The 19,253-nt window shown below is 40.0% G+C and overlaps 1 protein-coding gene across 1 annotated transcript in view; it reads left to right on the forward strand.

Annotated features, from left to right (window-relative positions):
* The window catches only part of CELSR1 (cadherin EGF LAG seven-pass G-type receptor 1), a 300,277-nt gene that overhangs the window by 166,314 nt on the left and 114,710 nt on the right, over positions 1–19,253 (forward strand). Inside the window, 3 exon segments of the mRNA XM_030537007.1 lie at positions 4,891–5,113; positions 10,641–10,756; positions 16,308–16,396. Of these exon segments, the coding sequence (XP_030392867.1) occupies positions 4,891–5,113; positions 10,641–10,756; positions 16,308–16,396 (428 nt within the window).

A 19,253-nucleotide genomic window follows, 5' to 3' on the forward strand; every position in this document is an offset into this window, starting at 1 on the left:
TAAAAGCACTTTGACTAGGCAGTGAGATTTCCTTCTCTGTTTTCTCATCTGTTGGTTGTTATACCATTCCCATTGCCACATATCAAAATACTTTATTGTATTAACACACATGAAAAATTCCTTTAAATTTTATCAGAAAATGTATTTATTATGCGTTGACATATCATAGAAATGTAGGGCTGTAAGGGACCTCAAGAGGCCATCAAGTCCAGCCTCTTGCTCTGAAGACCTATTCCAGTATTTAATTATCCTTATAGTTAGAAAGCTTTTCGTAGTATCTAACCTAAATCTCCCTTGCTGCAGATTAAACCCATTGCTTCTGGTACTACCTTCAGTGGAAATGGAGAACAATTGATCACTCTCCTCTTTATAACAGCCCTTCACATATTTGAAGACTGTTATCAGGTTCCCCCCTCAATCTTCTTTTCTCAGGGCAAAGTATGCCAGGTTTTTTTTATAACTGTTCCTCATGGGTCAAGTTTTCTAAACCTGTTATCATTTTGTTGCTCTTCTCTGGTCTCTGTCAAGTTTGTCCACTTTTTTCCTAATGTGTGGCACCCAGAATTGGACACAGTACTGCATCTGAGGCCTCACCAGTGCCAAGCAGAGCAGAATAACTACCTCCCATGTCTGACATACAACACTCCTGTTAATACAGCCGAGAATGATATTGGACTTTTTTGCAATTACCTCACACTAACTCTTATTTTATTTGTGATATACATTAGCCCCCCACATCGTTTTCAACAGTACTACCACCTAGCCAGTTAGTCCCCATTTTGTAGTTATGCATTTGATATTTCGTTCCAAAGTAAAGTACTTTTCAGTTGTGTTTATTGAATTTCATCTTGTTGATTTCAAACCGGTTTTCTAAGGGTATGTTTACACTGAAATTAGACACCCATGTCTGGCCCATGCCAACTTACTCAGACTTGCTCAACTCAGGCTAAGGGCTGTTTAATTGCACTCTAGATGTTTGGGCTCCGGCTGGAACTGGGATCTAGGACCCTGCGAAGTCCTGCAGCCCAAGCCTGAACATGTACACCGCGTTAAACAGCTCCGTGAGCCCTAGCTCCATGAGCCTGAGTCAGCTGACATGGGCTAACCCTGGGTGTCTAACTGCAGTGTAAATGTACCCTAAATGGTCAAGGCTGTTTTTGAATTCTAATCCTGCCTTCCAAAGTGCTAGCAGCCTCTTCCAGTTTGGTGCCCTTTGCAAATTTTATAAGCATCCTTTCCACTCCGTTATCCAAGTCATTAAGGAAAATATTGAACAGTACCAGACCCAGGACTGACCTCTGCAGGACCCCTAGGTACCCCTTTCAACTCTCCCAGTTTGACAGTGAACCATTAACAACTATTCTTTGAATAGGTCTTTCAACCAGTCTGCTCCCATCTTAAAGACATTTCATCTAGACCACATTTCCCTTGTTTGTTTATAAGAATGTTATGTGGGACTGTGTCAAAAGCCTTATTAAAATCAAGATATATCATGTGCATTGCTTTCTCCCATCCACTAGGCCAGTTTCTCTGTCAAAGAAGGAAATTAGGTTGGTTTGGCTTGATTTGTTCTTAACAAATACATTCTGACTATTCCGTATAACCCTATAATCCTCTAGGTGTTTACAAATTGATTGACTTATAGTAGACTGGTTGCTGGCTCTTATTAAAGATTTCTCAAAGTCCAAAGGTCTGCATGAGGGATGATAGCCACCCATAAGGCAGAATTATCCAAAGGTGTACACTCTAGGTTTCTTGTGGAAAAAGACTCAGTTACATGTTATGAGGACTAAAGGTCACTGGAGCTTTACACCTCCTGCCTAGATTTCATGGAGCTGTGATACATAAGAGGTATGTTCAAGGAGTCCCCAAATACCAACACTATAGGAAATATTAAATTACTTTACTAGAGAAAAGGTTGCTAGTAACAGTCGGGGGTAGATTGACTGAGTCATAAACCAGACGATTCAGCTATAAGCAAAAGTTGCGGCAGCCATTCCTCACTGCAGTGCAGATCCCTAGTTCTCTCATCACTACTGCAGATCCCCAATTTCAGAAAGATCACTCTTTCTCTTGTTTATTAAATGGTTTACATTTGTCTGCTATAAACAGGAATTATACTTGTATCTAAACTAGCAATCTGTTGTGGCTATGCTCTCTTTCTGCATAGAAGAATAAGGAAGGATTAATGAATGCAGCCGTAGACTCTTATATTATGAGAACGCTCTGTATTGCCATGGTATTCCAACAGCATTTCAGAATGGAAACAATCTTCCCTGTTTGTAGCATGTCTGTTTGTGTTCAGCTCTGCGCCTTGTTTGCTTTTGTCAAGTGTATCGCTCTCTTTTCAGCAGGCCTTGAGGATTCCACTCCATTTGGAGTTGGAGATTTATATCATTAAATATTCCACTCCTTTAAAATGGGGCAAGCCCATGCTTAGTTTTTTATGTAGAAAATATGTCATTCTAATTCTTGAAGAGTTTCAGTACACGAGAGGGGTGAGTTGTCTTTGGGTAGGTCTACACAGATTGCAGAAGCGAGCATCCCTGCTTAGGTCAACAGATTTGGGTAAGCGGGGCTCCAGCCAGTGCCCTAAAAATAGCTCTGCGTACAGTGGTTTCAAGTTGCAGCTCAGGCTGGAGCTCGGGCTCTGATTGTTGGGGTAGAGAGAGAGCCTGTGGTTATAAAGCAACTCACCAGTAAATGGATTCCTTGATGTCTTCTTAGTAAACTTGTTTGTTTGATTATTTTGTTCCTTCATATTCAGCGCTGCACCTGAGTATACCAATTTACAGTAATTTCTTACGGGGGAACCATGTTGTGTATCACTATAATCTACCTGACCTCCTTGCTTGGCTAATACTGGGTATCCATTCAGATAATCCTGTCTGAATTGGTGTCCGCAGCTGGTAATGGAAAATAGGAAAGGATTTTTCAAGGGTTTGTTTCAGAATTCTAATAATAACTTGATAAAATGAGAGTTTAGGAACTTGGGCCCTGCTTCAGACAAGCACATGATTAAAGTTAAGTTCTAGGTTAAATGCTTTCCTCAGCAGCGATGCTTTTCTGAATTGAGGCCTTGATTTTTATCTTCTGGTTGACAGATTGTGGCTTTTGCTGTTTCTAGATTTGTGTGGAAGATTCCTTTTTAGGGAAAACCTTGTTAGGGTTTTACCTGGACAGTCTGGTTTTTGGCTTTTGTGTCTGGGTGCCATTTCGGGTTGCCAGGTGCCCAGTTTTCAACTGTAAAGTCCGGTCGAAAAGGGGACCTGTCAGCGTTTGGTCAGATGTACTGACCTGACACCAAAAGTCCGGTTACCCTGGGGTGAGGAGAGGTGCCAGGTCATTAACCTGTGCCAGCCCCTGCTCAGCCAGGGCCACCTCCTACTTGTAGGCAAGCTCCTCAGGGCCGCCCAGAGGATTCAGGGGGCCTGGGGCAAAGCAGGGGAGCTGTGGTACTTGTACTCACCCAGCAGCGATCTGGGTCTTCTGCAGCACTGAAGGGCCCCTCGCCACCGTAATGCTGCCAAAGACCCAGACTGCCGGGCCAGGGCTTGTGGGGCCCCGGTGGGGCCCGGGGCAAATTGCCCCACTTGCCCCCCCCCCCCGGCGGCCCTGAAACTCCTTGTCAGGCTGCAGCAGCTCCCGTCCCAGCCCTGGGGCAGCAGGAGAGAGGTGGAGACAATCCACTAAGTGGCAGGGGCGCTGGCACTGTTTCTGGGATTAATTTAATTATATAAACACACTTTAGTTTCTATGAACACTTTTTACATGCAGGATCTGGGTAGATATAATCAAGCATAACAACGGCAGTTACCTCACAACCCCCCACATTCTGGTAGACAAAATTTTAAATAATTAAAACAGAGAACTAGTTTTCTATAGAACAGTTAATTCTGCAGCAGCCTTTGCGTCACCTCTGCAGATTTTGTATGGTAAAGGGTCTCAAGAATGTCTTCTACAGACCTTGTAAACTACAAACTCACTAAGCATTTTTGAAAATCTTGACCAAATTTTAATGCAGTGCAAAAGTTGTTAGGGCTAAGGTTGTGTGTACTAACTTACCTTTGCTATTTCCTTGAGTGTTTAAGATTAACAAAAATCTTAATACAGGATTGGGATGGGGTTTGGTGTGGAATAAAATTTCAGCATTTGAGGATAAAAAACTTCAGGAGTTTGTAAATCAGTATACATGTCTCTTAACAAATGAATGACTTGACTGTATAGTTGTTTGGAAATCGAGGTAAATGTCAGTAGGACACTCTGAAAAAAAAAAAAAGGGAAAGCACTATGCATGTCACCTGTATCCTGCCCATTCTTTATATAAGTGCACACACTTTAAAAATACTATATTCCTGGCTCAATTGTACTTAGTCAGTAACACCTGCAGTAAAACTGAATTCCATTACAGGAAAAATGCAACACTTATCTGTTTACAACATTCACAGTCAGGAGTGGACTTTTGATCCTGGATGGTTGAAAACAATATCAAATGCTGGAACCATTGACACATTTTTTAGCTGACAGGAAGTATTCGGGTTTTTACATGATAATGTCACCTTTCTGGTATATATTTATCACCAGTTCTGAAAGCAGCCTAGAAATCTAAAAATTAGAGCCAGCATTGTGAAGTATTTGAAAAAGGATCACTGAGGAAACACTATCCTGAACTATGCAGAGAATTAAAGTTTGAGAAACAGTGAGGCATATACATACACTCCATTGCAAATACAACTACTTAACTTGATGTACAGACATTTAAAAACATGTTAGCTCTTTTTTTTTAAGCAATAATAACTGTTCTCCTTCACTGGTATCTCTGACAATTGTTGTTTAGTTGGAATCTAGTGCCAAGTGTTTCCTACTGATCTTTATTTCTCCTTCTTTCAGGCGAGTATTGCGAAGTGAATGCCCGCTCTGGCCGCTGCGTGCCAGGAGTATGTAAAAACGGAGGAACCTGTGTTAATCTGCTGGTAGGAGGTTTCAAATGTGAGTGTCCCCCAGGAGAGTACGAGAGACCTTACTGTGAGATGACAACGAGAAGTTTCCCTCCACAATCGTTTGTCACCTTCAAAGGGTTAAGACAGCGCTTCCATTTCACTCTTTCCCTCATGTAAGTTTGTTTCCCTTCTGTCTCGATAAGAAAGGATTCAATCCAATTCTCTCCTTGATTTGGATTTAGGGCCAAATGTTGTTGTATATTTGTAGCTCCCAGAGTTAAATATGTGCGCAAGTGGTTACTGTGGGAAGTCTGCCATCGACTCCTATGGGAGCAGAATTAGAATCATGCTACTTGAGATTATTATTAATCATGTTATTACGGTATTGTCCAAAATGTAGCCAGGAGTGGGGCCCCATTGTGCTCGGCACTGTATGAACACAGAGCAGTTAGATGGTCCCTGCCCCGAAGAGCATTATTTGAAAGCCGGATTGTGGGCAGGAATTAAAAGCAGTCTTGCTGTCTCTAGTATGAAGTACTGACTGTGTCCCTCCTATCATAAAATTTTTCACTTTCAGAATATTCAGCTCCTCTGCCACACAGATCAGTGTTTTGTTTTGTGTAGGGTTTTTTTGTACTGAAGTATTGCAAAATCCTGTACACAGGTAGAGGGAATGGGCTCCTTCAAGCCCTCATGGCTCAGGAGGGCACAGTTGGGCCAGCAGGAGATGCTGTGCCTGGAGAGAGGAAATGTGGGAGTCTGCTAGAGGAGGGCATATTCAATTTGCAGCTGGCAAAGGCTGGCGAGGAGATGGACTAAAACAGCATGTCCCACAACTGGCCTGGCCATGCCATTACCCAACTACTGCTGCCCACTTTTGGGTTTGTGCTGATCACCAGTGGGGCGCCCAGCAGAGTCTAGCACCCTCTGCTGCTCCTGGCACTCCTACAAAGAGGGTTGTATAGCACAGGAACAGATGCAGCTGCATAAAATTCATTGCTGCCTTAAGCTAAATTAACTTTATGGCATAGTCCCTGCAGACTTTAAGCAGGGAGGTGATGGCATCTGTCTCTGCTCCCTCCCTGCCCTATCACCGTCTCCCTGTGTATGAATGCACAAGCTCATCCAAGGATCTCTGTGAGCTTCAAAGATTGGGAGAATGATGCTTTGGAGGTAGATTTTACCATGATTTAGCTGGTCAAGGGTTGACTTTGGGTGAGTCAAGGTAAAATGTGCTAAGCTGCATCTACACCAGTGAAAGCATTGGAGTTACCTAATATGGATAAAAACAACAAGAAGAAGCTAACTGGGTGTTTGCTTAGATTAGAAAAAGAGGCCCGGGTTAGCTATTGAATTAGCTAAAATCATTCACTTTACTTAGGGCTTGGCTACACTTGAAACTCCAAAGCGCTGCTGTGGGAGCGCTCCCGCAGCAGCACTTTGAAGTGCGAGTGTGATCGCAGCGCCAGCGCTGGGAGAGAGCTCTCCCAGCGCTGCAGGTACTCCACCTCCCCATGGGGTTTAGCTTACAGCGCTGGGAGCCGCGCTCCCAGTGCTGGGGCACTGTTTACACTGGCGCTTTGCAGCGCTGTAACTTGCTGCGCTCAGGGGTGTGTTTTTTCACACCCCTGAGCGAGAAAGTTGCAGCGCTGTGAAGTGCCAGTGTAGCCAAGGCCTTAGGCTAAGAAAACCTTCAAAGTTAGCTTGTTCTTGTTATACTCTCAAGCATAGCTTGCAGAATGTTTCCATTTTACTCTTGATCTTGCCTTAACACTACAGTGGTCACATTTTGGTTTCTTTGTGGAGTCTTGAAACTGTGGTTAAATCAAAGCATGCAGTTACAATAAATATAACTTATCAAGGTTAGTATGGAAGGTTGTGAAAACTGTGAAGAATATATAGAATGGCTTTACATTGATTCTGATCAATATTAGACCTCAAAACCGAATAAGAAGGTTTTCAAGCGTCAACTCTGCTGGACAAGAGAAAGCTGAGGGGGGAAAAAGGCTTGGAACTGTCAGATTTACATGAAATGCAAAGGGAGTGTTGGAGGCAGGCTGCCAGCTCAGCTCCTGTACTACCAGAGAATTGTTCCAGCAGGGCATGGTGTCGTTTTACAGGCTTCCAGGAAGATTCTCAAAGTGTGGTGTGTGAAACTGTTCTGCTGCAGGTTAGAATGGCTCACGGTCACCTTGTGGGACTTACTGAGAAACAGCAAGCAGTAAGGCTTAGCATCATAGTTTTCACACCAGGCAGCCACTTCCAAATCTTTAAAAACTCATCAGGCATATTTGGTGCTGAATTAAACCCCATTAGCTTCATGGTATTGCACAGGATGTAAATTAGCACAGTATTTGTCCCTATATGGGTCAGGGTGATGAACTATGTGGGCGTTTAGATTTTATGCTGAGTATTGTCTTGCCCCTTATTCTCATCCAACACAGGAGGGAAACATTACTTCAGGATAATCAAGAAGTAGAAGTTTGGCTAGACAAAGGATTTCCCATTACATATTTTTTGATTTGTGATTATTCCTATTATCTCAGAGTGTCCCTCAGCCCCACTTTCCCCCAAGAGGTCAAAGAGTGGTAGGTTTATCTAGTTCATCCTCATAACTAAAATGGGATTTTAAAAATAATCCATATGTTCACTGACTATGTTACAAGCTAATGAGGTATTCTGAGCATTTAAATGGTTTGGAACCTATAAATTATACTCACCATATGTTCTTACAGAAGGGAAAAGGAAAGAGAACAAGTAGTCAGATGCTTATTTACCATATACCCTATTTCTGCATGCTAAATCTCACTGTTATTTTGGGACATTTATCAGATGTGCCCCACCTCCTCTCCCCGAAGAGTTCTTAGTCATTCAGCCTTACTTCAAGGGAATTGTCGACTGATTTTTTTAAAAAGATTTATTTCAAACAATTTCAGTCTCTGATAAAGCACTCTGTAAGTAGAACGTCCTGAAATTAAAACAAAGAACCAAAACCTTCCCTTTAAAAAAAAAAAAGACAGGTGTTTTTCTGCTCCCCAGCTGATGTGTACATACAGCTCCTTGCAGCAAAGAGAGCTAAAGCAAGAACACCAAATTGCTAGTGCATGAGACAGGAAATTCAATTGACCATCAACAGAACAGTGAAACTGAATTTATACAAAGAATTGTTAAGTGCACAAGGTAAACAAACTGAAAAAATAGAAAAAATATATATTTTACCCATGTTATTAGTAGTCCCAAGTAACATTTTCAGACAAAAATATGAAGTTGACACTGTTATTCAACTAACTAACCACTTCTGCCCTCTTGGAAAGCAAGACCTGGTCTACACTGGGGGGGGGGAGGGAGAATTGATCTAAGATACGCAACTTCAGCTACAAGAATAGTGTAGCTGAAGTCGACGTATCTTAGATCGACTTAGATTGACTTACTTCGCGTCCTTTCGGCGCGGGATTGACGGCCGCCGCTTCCCCGTCAACTCCACTTCCACCTCTCGCCCTGGTGGAGTTCTGGAGTTGACAGGGAACAGCGTTTGGGGATCAATGCGTTGCGTCTAGACAAGATGCAAACATCGATCCCCAATAGATCGATCACTACCCGCCGGATGCGGCAGGTAGTGTTGACATACCCCAGATGATGTCTTCCCCCCGCCTCTTTTCTTTAGGTATATTCTGTTTAGAGCTGGTCGAAATTGTTTTGATGGAATAGTTTTCTCTCAAAAAGTACAGTTCAGTCAAAATTGAAACATTTCATAGGAATATGCCAGTTCTGATGTATTTTGTACAGGACTTTTATCATCTCATTTTGATAATATTGGAACATTTCATTTCAATGTTATCATTTGGGCAGGGGGGGAGGGTAGCTCAGTGATTTGAGCATTGGCCTGCTAAACCCAGGGTTGTGAGCTCAATCCTTGAGTGGGCTATGTAGGGGTCTGGGGCAAAATCAGTACTTGGTCCTGCTAGTAAAGGCAGGGGACTGGACTCAATGACCTTTCAGGGTCTCTTCCAGTTCTGTGAGATAGGTATATCTCCATATATTATTAATTTTATTTCATTTCTAATTCTGTATTATAGTACAATATTAATTTCAATGCTACATTCATATATAAAATATAATATTTAATAGGCAAATGTAATGTAAATGTTAAAAAAAACCTATAAAATCAAAATGACACATTTTACCTTAATGAAATGACACATCTCAGTTGCCCCTAATTCAAATTTTTTGAAATTTTGTTTCATGAGAAATGTCAGAATTTCAGTTTTTCGTTCTGATTTGGAACAGTTTTGTCCTCTGAAATGTCAGATTTTCCCACAGAATGGAAATTCTGGTTTCCAGCCAGCTCTGATTCTGGCATCTGTCTCCTTAGGGAGAACATACAGTAAGTATAACCTATATGTCTTGTTAAGAATTAAACTATGATCTGGAAAATGAAGATGCCAGGACACAGTGCTCTGAAATACCTGCTTCTTCCTAATTCTCTAGAGTCAGGATTCAGAAGATTGTGGTCATTTTGTTCCACAAGAGCCCCACTAATTGGTGCCACATTGCATGCCCTATGGTAGAGGCCATTTCTTCTTTCCATGGAACAGAGCTTTGAATTCAAATTTGTGTTTCATAGACTTATAAGACAAGTGTGTTATTTTAGAACACCCCAAACTTTTAGGTCACAAAGCTTTCTAGAGGTTGATGATCAATGCATTCTACTACTGTTTAGAATTTTAAAAACTTCAGATGTCTTCTGTTTTTCTTCACATATTAAAATTAGTTATAGATATAGATAAATTTTGAAGAATTTCATAATGAGCCCTACCCACATTTTAAAGGAGCTGCAGAGGCCAAAACTAGGCTTTTCTAAAACTAGGGTTATCAGTTATTTCCTAGCACAAAAGTGGAAACTCCTCCTGCTTCTGGAGTATCAAATTCTTGAGATTAGAGAACATTACATTACAAATGAAGAAAACCCCAACTAATTTAATGGAATCAGCAAGATGCGTGAATTTGCCTTACTCCCAATTGACTTGACTGGTGCAGGATCAGGCCCTGATTAACCATGTGACATTATTAATGTAAGTCTTGTCTTTCCCCTCTTCGACTCTTTTTCATCTATGTATGACCCTCACTGCATCATTTTGAATTTAGGCTCTAAGCATTCCACACTTTCGGATACTCAGCAACTCAGTCCATTCTGACCACTGGAAGGTCCTCCCTCAGAATTGAGCGTATTTGTGATTTTACTCCTTTTCAGTACCTTCTTTTTCAGTAGAGCTATTCAAAGAAGAAGCCAGATCCTCTGTAGATTCTGTCTTGCTGACTCCTGTAGACGTCAAAATAATGTGTACTGCTAATTATCTTAATTGTATTATTTCCTGACGAAAGGGGTAACAAAGGAGAATGAATTTTAAGACAGATGTGTTCATAGAGTCATAGAATCATAGAATATCAGGGTTGGAAGGGACATCAGGAAGTCATATAGTCCAACCCCCTGCTCAAAGCAGGACCAATTCCCAACTAAATCATGCAGAAATCATGCAATGTTATGCAGTGTTATGCAATGTTATGCAGTTACAGTGCAGCATTCTGTCTTGAGATAATGGTGACTGGTAGTTTTTATGTCATCTGTTTTCAGAGTGGCTGGATTGTATGTTCTTCACTTTGTAGATAATTAGATATGAAATTTGTGTCTGCATGTTACAGGTTTGCAACCAGAGAAAGGAATGCTCTGCTCCTCTACAATGGACGTTTTAATGAGAAACATGACTTTATTGCTCTTGAGATCATTGAAGAACAGATCCAACTAACATTCTCTGCAGGTAAGGTGTTCCTTGACCATTTAGTTTGATACTTTTATATGTAAATACTAGCAATAACTTTACGGAGAAGAGAACATCTCACTACATTTTGAAATGAACCTCATTAAAGATTTTATCTAGATTGATTCATAGATCTCAAATTAAAGATTTTAATTGAGTTTAAAACTTTACCGAGTTATTGCTCTTTTGTACAAATGATTAACATTGCACTATTGTATTGTATAACAGTTCATTTACCCAGATCTTTTTACTTTCTTTTCTTGTATTCTTTATTTTTTATTTTTGTGGTTGGGATTCAGCAGCTCTTTCATCATCAACCGTTACAACATAGGGCATTTATCAAACCATATTAACTACTGAACAACTCACCTAGGGCATGATCCACATCCCAGTGAAGTCCATTGAAAAACTCCTCTTGGTTTCAACGGGAATAGAATTGAGCCCTAGAGGAACAGAGGGCTTTAGATATTAGATCAGCCTCTAAGTCCTTGGAAGTAAGGCCAGAAGAGAGAGTGCACAATCTTTGTATTTGTTGGGCATTATCAATAATTCAGCATTTCTAAGTAAAGGGGAAGATTAAAGAGAACTATGAGCTTGAGAAGAGAACTGCCAGTGTTAATACACATCAAGTAGCTCCTTTGTACTTGTTAAGTGAAGACTGATGTTTTGGAAGAGGTGCTTTTTGGTAGGCAACTCCTATGGCATTCAAACATTTAAAGATGGGTCATTGTTCTTTCGTATTCATAGGTGCTCATCTGCTGTAGTTAATATTACTACTAGTATTCTTTTAATTAGATGGGGCATTAAGCTGCAGATCCTGCATAGTCAATAACTCCCATGACATAATGTGTGATGAGATTAGTAAAATGTTTCAGCTTGTGGCAGGCTTTATATTATAACGGTAGCACCCACTATGTAGATAAGGGCTTGTCAGCATACCAGTTATAAAGCCCATAGGGCATTTATAACTCTGCAATAAAAGTTGCCCTTCTCACCAATGTGTTGGGGTTTGATCTTATAATGCACCAGCAAGGGAATGTACTGTATACATGTTATCCAAAAATTATTCCTCAGAGAAAGATTAAAAGCAAAATAGAAGAAAAAAAATTATCATTCTTTATTCTGTTGTCAATAAACATTAATGTCAGTAAAGTTCACTGATGCATATATACAGCTCCTCCAGATGGCAACTGCTGAATAAACTAGAAGCTGCTGAGGAACTAGAAGAACCAAACTAATCAGTCATTGCCACAATAAAAATGGGATGTGAAGCTGTCAATACATAGCTAAGGACTTGAACAAAGCCCACTAAGGATATTGGGAGTCTTTTCTTTGGCTTCAGTGGGTTTTGTCTCAAGTTCTAATGAAAATCTTACATCTCTGTACCAGTCCATGAATAGATTTAACACATTTGGCTGAAAGGAATTACTTCTTGGTTTGCTAAATGCGACAGGACAGATAACTAATGATTGACAAAAGGGCTAGATGATGATTTTCAACTGGATAGCATCAGTTATCTGACAGTGTCTCAAACACTTTCTTTATTGAGAGGAAGAAGAGAGTGGTATTGAAAATAGGAACACCCATGGTACAAGAGAAGGTTATTTATCTTGTTGAACTTATTTTGTCCTGGAGCTATATTGTCTGGAGCCAGCTATATAGTATGGGTCAGACCAGTGGTCCATCTAGCCCAGTATCCTGTCTTCCAGCTGTGGCCAGTGCCAGATGCTTCGCAGGGAATGAACAGAAGAGAGTAATTATCTAGTGATCCATCCCCTGTTGTCCAGTCCCAGCTTCTGGCAGTCAGAAATTTAGGGACACCCAAAGTAGAGGGTTGTGTTCCTGACCATCTTGGCTAATAGCTACTGATGGCCCTATCCTCCATATTTAATTCTTTTTTGAGCCCATTTATACTTTTGGCCTTCACTACATCCCCTGGCAATGAGTTCCATGGGTTGACTATGCATTGTGTGAAGAACTACTTCCTTATGTTTGTTTAAAAGCTGCTGCCAACTAATTTCATTGACCCCCAGTGCTTAATTTGTAATGAAAGAGGTGCCTGGGCTCAAGACATTTTTTTACTTTCATAACTGATGGGGCAATCTCAGAGGTGCAGGGCAATGAACTGCCAAACTTAGAGGTGCCAGGGCTCAGCCTTAGCACAAATTAAGTACTGGTGGCTCTTGGTTTGTGTGTTATGTGAAGGGGAAAATAACACTTTCTTATTCACTTTCTTCACACTATTCATGATTTCCATCATAATTCCTCTTAGTCATCTCTGTTCTAAACGGAAGAGTCCTAATCTTTTAATTCTTCATATATGGAAGCTGTTTCATAATCCTGATCATTTTTGTTGCACTTTTCTGTACCTTTTCCAATTCTAATACAATATATCTTTTTTGAGATGAGGCACCCAGAGCTGCACACACTATTCAAGATGTGGGTGTACCATGGATTTATATAGTGGCATTATGTTGTCTGTCTTATTGGCTATCCTTTTCCCAGTGGTTTCTAACATTCTGATAGCTTTTTTAACTGCCACTACCCGTTGAACAGATGTTTTCAGAGAACTATCCATAATGACTCTAAGATCTCTTTCTTGACTAGTAACAGCTAATCTAGACCCAGTCATGTTGTATGTATAGTTGGGATTATGTTTTACAATGTGCACCACCTTGCACATATCAACCTTGAATTTCATCTGCCATTTTGTTGCCCAGTCACCCAGTTTTTTGAGATTCTTTTGTAACTCTTTGCAGTCGGCTTTGGACTTAACTATCTTGAATAATTTTGTATCGTCTGCAAATTTTGGCACCTCACTGTTCACCCTTTTTTCCAGATCATTTATGAATATGTTGAATAGCACAGGTCTTAGTACAGATCCTTGGGGGATCTTCTATTTTCCTCTCTCCATTGTGAAAAATGACAATTTATTCCTACCCTTTTCCCTATTTTTTAACCAGTTACTGATCCATGAGAGGACCTTCTTTCTTAACGCATGACAGCTTACTTTCCTTAAAAGCCTTTGGTGTGGGATCTATTAAAGGCTTTTTTAAAAGTCCAAGTACACTATATCCACTGGATAAACCTTGTCCACATGTTTGTTCACTCCTTCAAAGAATTTTAATAAATTGGTGGGGCATGATTTCCCTTTACAAAAGCTATGTTGCTTCTTTCCATATGTTGCATATCAAGTTCAACTATGTGTCTGATAGTTCTGTTTTTGCTAGTTTCAGTCAGTTTGCCTGATACAGAAGTTAGGTTGCCAGCCTGTAATTGCCATGATTGTCTCTGGAACTTTAAAAAAAAATAAATCAGTGTTATGTTATCTCTTCTCCAGTCATCTGGAACAGAGGCTGATTTAAGCAGTAGGTTGCATACCTCTATTTGGTAGTTCTGCAATTTCATATTTGAGATCCTTCAGAATTCTTGTGTGAATACAGTCTGGTCCTAGTGACTCGTTATAGTTTAATTTATCAATTTGTTCCAAAAACTCTTCTGTTGCCGCCTCAACCTGGGACAGGTTTGTCACTTAAAAAGAAAGGCTCAGGTGTGGAAATCTCCCTCACATCTTCTGCAGTGAAGACTGATGCAAAGAATTCATTCCTCTTCTCTGACAGCCTTATCTTCCTTGAGTGCTCCTTTAGCATGTTTGTGTGTATATTTATTCATATATACGTACATATAATAACATATGCGTTTTCTAAATGAAATAATCCTATTATTTTAATTTTTTCTACTTTAAAAGGGATGTTATTGGGTCCCATCTGGCTGCAATTTGGGTTTTATTTAAAATATAATTTTACAAAATGTAAGACCAATAGAATTCAAAGCCTAACTTCCCTTGGAGTGTGAGTACTCGCAAATGCATCAGTGTAAATCCATTTATATTTACTTCATTGATTTACACCAGTGTACTTGTGAGCAGACATTGGCACTTTGTGTTTAAATGCTTCTAGTTTTATTTCTTCATTATTACCTACAGAACTCAAAAGCATGTTTTAAGATAGACTTTTTTTAATGGTAACTGTTATGAAATAATGTGCTCCTGTTTTGAGAGTTTTGTTTTATTCTTTATTTCCTGTCCTTTCCTTGTCTAAACAAGAACCAAATTGTTAGAAAGACAGCCTGAGGATGAATGAGAATAGGCTAAATTCAGTTGGTATATATTCGGGGAATCCTTTTAAATTAATGAAGTTTCGTTTGGATTTGCACCAGGGCAAACGAGAGCAGAATTTGGCCCAGTATATTTAGAGATGCTGTTCTCTTTGGAAGGAGAATGGTTTGTTTTATATAAATGGGTAAAAATTAACAAGAAGGTGCAAGTTTTGGACATATTGGCAGTCATATATATATATATATATATTTAGCAGAGATCAAGATAAAATAATTAGGGATCAATGTGTCTTTCTTCACGAAAGCTTGCTTATGAACTTTTACTATAATTTTTCATTATCCTTATCAATGATTGCGGCCCCTTTCAAGGTAATGTAGAGAAGATATTAAACTGTAGTCTGTACTGTTTGAATTATCAGGGTGTATTTAAGGGATAGTCATAGACACAGAAGAGAATAGTGAAAGGTTACTTATGAATGTAGAGAAGAATGCACGCTTTATGTTCAATATGTGAAACTATCACCTTTGTTAACTTGTGGGAGGGGACTTGTTTTTTCTGTGACTTATTATATAGGTAGTTTGTCTAATGTTCTTTCTTCTCTTCTTCCTCTGTAACAGAAACTTTTGTCCAAGTGTTTAAAAAGGGGGGGAAAATCCAAAGCACTTTGCCAGACCCTTATGTACTTTTGCTGTAAATGTTTGTTTTGTCATTACCTCACAGCAGCAATGAATAATCACCATGCTAGTTCTTCTGGTTTGCATACCTGACTTAACACCCTCTGCTCTTACAAATATAATATACAGAGCAACCCTGATTTTAAACAGTGAGTGGCTGCAAACAATATTGCTTAACCACAAGGCTAGAAATTAAAAATTCTTCTGAGACAAGTGTTTTGTTTCTGTAACACTCCTTCCAGTAGAGCTGTCAGATTCTAGCTTCTCTGCCTTGATTAAAAGTTGATTTCATTGATATGCTTTTAGCCAGCAAAAGACTCTTCAAACCAGAAATCACACTTTTGTTAGTGACCGAAAAAGCAGCAAAACTCATGTCGATGTGTTCTCATTTGACAAGTTTTCCAATAGCTTTGTTTATCCTGCACATCTCCTTTTACATTCTGCAGCAGCAAAAAAAACAAAAACGTTTCACTGACGTGTTACAGAAGTCACTTTTATGTTTGTGCACCCAAAATAGACCTAATAAAACTGAGAGTACTCAGCAACTCACAGACTCACACTCCAAATTCTTGCATGTTAGATTACCATTAGTGTATACTGTATTAGGCCTGGATTTCATGGGTGGCTGGTAAACTATTGTCTTTCGGGCAGGACTGTCTTTCCATTCATATTTTGTACAATGCTGAGCAGGTCACTAAATCAGAGTAACAGTCATGGTGACTATTTTTTTTTTCTTCTCATGTTCCAACTAACATTTCAGGGGAGACCACTACAACAGTTGCACCATTTGTTCCAGGAGGGGTCAGTGATGGACAGTGGCACTCTGTTCAGGTGCAGTACTACAACAAGGTAAGGTAGAACACTTCAAGAACACTATGTGTAAAGTAGTAAAGACAATGGGACAGTTAGTGTGTCCTCAGCACAGTTTCATTGATTTCAGTGGAATAACACCAATTTACACCACCTGAGGATCTGACCCAGCCTGTGTAGTTGCCCTGGGATTTCTGTTTTTGTTTTAATTTTTAACTAACCCTGGCACTGGTCCTGCTCACCTGACTGAGGCAAAACTCTCATTCATGTTCTTCTAGAGTCTAGTCACAATAGGAGTGCTGGCTCGAGTCCAGGTTGTCCTTTGAGGAAGAATAACATTGAAAATGTTCAGTTATTTTGGGCTTTTCTAGTTTTCAGTTCTTCTAAAACCCCTAACAGTTGCTGAGGGGATGCATTGAATCACCACATTCCCTAGCCACTCTGTCCATGCCCTTTGCATGGTCAAGACCACTGACTTTGGGGGTTGCTCAGACTCACAGGTAGAAGGAAGATTGTGACTGCTTTGTGCTGCCACAGCTTCCTCACTGGTAAACTTTCCTTTTGAGGGCCCTCTGACAGTGTCTGTTGTTGCCTTTTGATATTTTTTTACCAGATTCTAGTATTAATATTTATTACAGTAGCTAAGTACTGAAAAAGCAGGCAGCACTGCAAGCCATGTACTTCTATTTTGGTGCATTTTCCCATGAAAATTCATGTAAAAGAAACAACATACTGTATACAGAGAAATGGAAAGTTAAGCTATGATATGGTATTTTTTGAATAATCAGGGATGATCCTACTAAATAATTTTCATTTACTGTGTACAAAGATATAAGAGATTAGATTTAATGAAAAAAGGCTATTCCATACACTCAACAAACTAATTAAAGGGGGTGCAAGGATGCTCATGTGCTCTGTGGGTAGCTTATGGAAAATGTAAGTTGCTGTTTGATTATGTCAGGGATCTAGGTACACAAGCCATTTCTGTAAAAAACAAAAGAGGGCTTTGAGATTAAATATTGGGTCATAGTTTAGACACAGATATCAGAGCTTCTGTATTTGTAATGGAATTAAATAATTTGTATGTTTATTTAAAATTGATGCTTTTTAGTCTGACATGATAGCATTATGAAGGATTAAATAAAGAAATAGATGAGTACTGTTGGCTTGTTAGAAAGGAAAGAGTATACTAACGTAAGAAGAGAAATAGAAGATGAAGGATTAATATAATCAACAAGTTCTTTTTCCCAGTGCTGCGTCCTTTCATCACAATTTGTGTGCGACTTTTGAGAGGATTAGGATTTTCATCAGATTCTTAGGTCGTGTCTTCTAGCCTAAGGATATTTTATGGAGAAAATAAAATCATATCCAGTTATGCATTTATTCCTGTATTATGTGCCTTTATCTTCACTGTACAACAGAGAAACAGAAGTGTAACTTGTATAGATGTGATCCTGGACACAATGAAAGTCTTTCTTGTAATCTGTAAAATGCTGTTTTTGCATGTTCTTGGCTTTTTTCCCCCCAGTAAGTAGCTTTAATATAAAGAGAGTTATTTACTGAAATGATAAAGAAACCCTTAACATATTTCATGGTGAGCCGTTTCGCTTCATGGGCCAGCAAGCATAGGGAAAGGAACATACATCAGCGAAAGGTTGGATTGCATAGTATGGCTACTAGTTTAAAATTCTAAAGTGCTGCCAAAAAGATAAGGAGTTGAAACAGCTCCAGCATATTCTCTAAAAGAAAAAGTGATCCTATGCAGTAGTTAAAAATAAACCTTTGACTCATTTTCAGAGTTTGTTTCTGTTTATTGAAGGAATAATATAAGTTATTCTGCTAGCACAGTGAAGGACATCTTGCTGTTTTAAAGCATTTGCTTATTTGTCTGCCTCTGACTATGGTACCCCTCCCTCTGAGCTAGGGTGGACGAATCCCCACTGTGAGAGTGGCTCTCAGTGTGAGGGGACTCTTAGGGCCTGTGTGCTGCCCTCTTCCTCCCAACATCAGATCAAGGCTCACTGGCGAGGGAGGACAGAGGGGCCTCTGTCAGTTCTGCCATGCCAGGAGGAGAGCGCAGGGAGCTCAACACTTGGAATCAGGGTCAGTAACTGGCCTGCTGGACTTCCCTGAAATACTCTCCTTGCTTTGCCACCTTCTTTGGAGGAGATTCTTGGGGGTCACAGAAGCTCAGTTTTGAGCCGTCCATTGTGTGTATGGGCCTTCCCCTTCCATCTCCCAGACTACTCCAGCTCTTTGGGGAGAAGGGGCCACACAGATGTTTCTTCCCTTTTTCCCTGATGCTGTTCCCTAGAGTGTAGCTATTCTCCTTCCCCTCCTCGTCTTTTGTTAAAAATGCAGCAGCTTATTTTTTGGGATGGGCAAGGGACCAAAGTTGGGCCTTTCCCCCCTTCTCTGGTCTTCTCGGGACTGTCAACATTAAAAAAAGTTGCAATCTCTTCAGGCTGGCCCTACCCCCAGTGAATGATATAGGAGTCTGCCTGAGCAGGGCTTTTGTCTGCAAGCAAGAAGTGAAATGAGAGGGCCACCGGGGGGCAGGGAGCTAAGCTAGCACAGTGAATCTAAAAATATATTTTCGTAGAGAGGTCAGCATTGGGCATTGGCCCACACTTTTATAGAAAGAGATGACCTGGAAAAAAGGAGTGAAAATTTAAGAGTAAAATCAAGCACTGAAGAATGCAATAAATGCTATGGTTTCTTTTAATAAGTTCTGAATACAGTAAGGACTTAAGAGAACAATATAGCTCAACAGTCTAATGTGATAAAGTGGTGCAGTGAGGAAGGATGGTTGAGTTTTTATGGGCAAGGGTAGAAGGAATCAAAAATTATTTCACTCCTAATTTCACTTTTCAGCCAATCATCCCTTTTCATCTTC

Source organism: Gopherus evgoodei, chromosome 1 (genome assembly GCF_007399415.2).
Source record: "Gopherus evgoodei ecotype Sinaloan lineage chromosome 1, rGopEvg1_v1.p, whole genome shotgun sequence".
NCBI lineage: Eukaryota > Metazoa > Chordata > Testudines > Testudinidae > Gopherus > Gopherus evgoodei.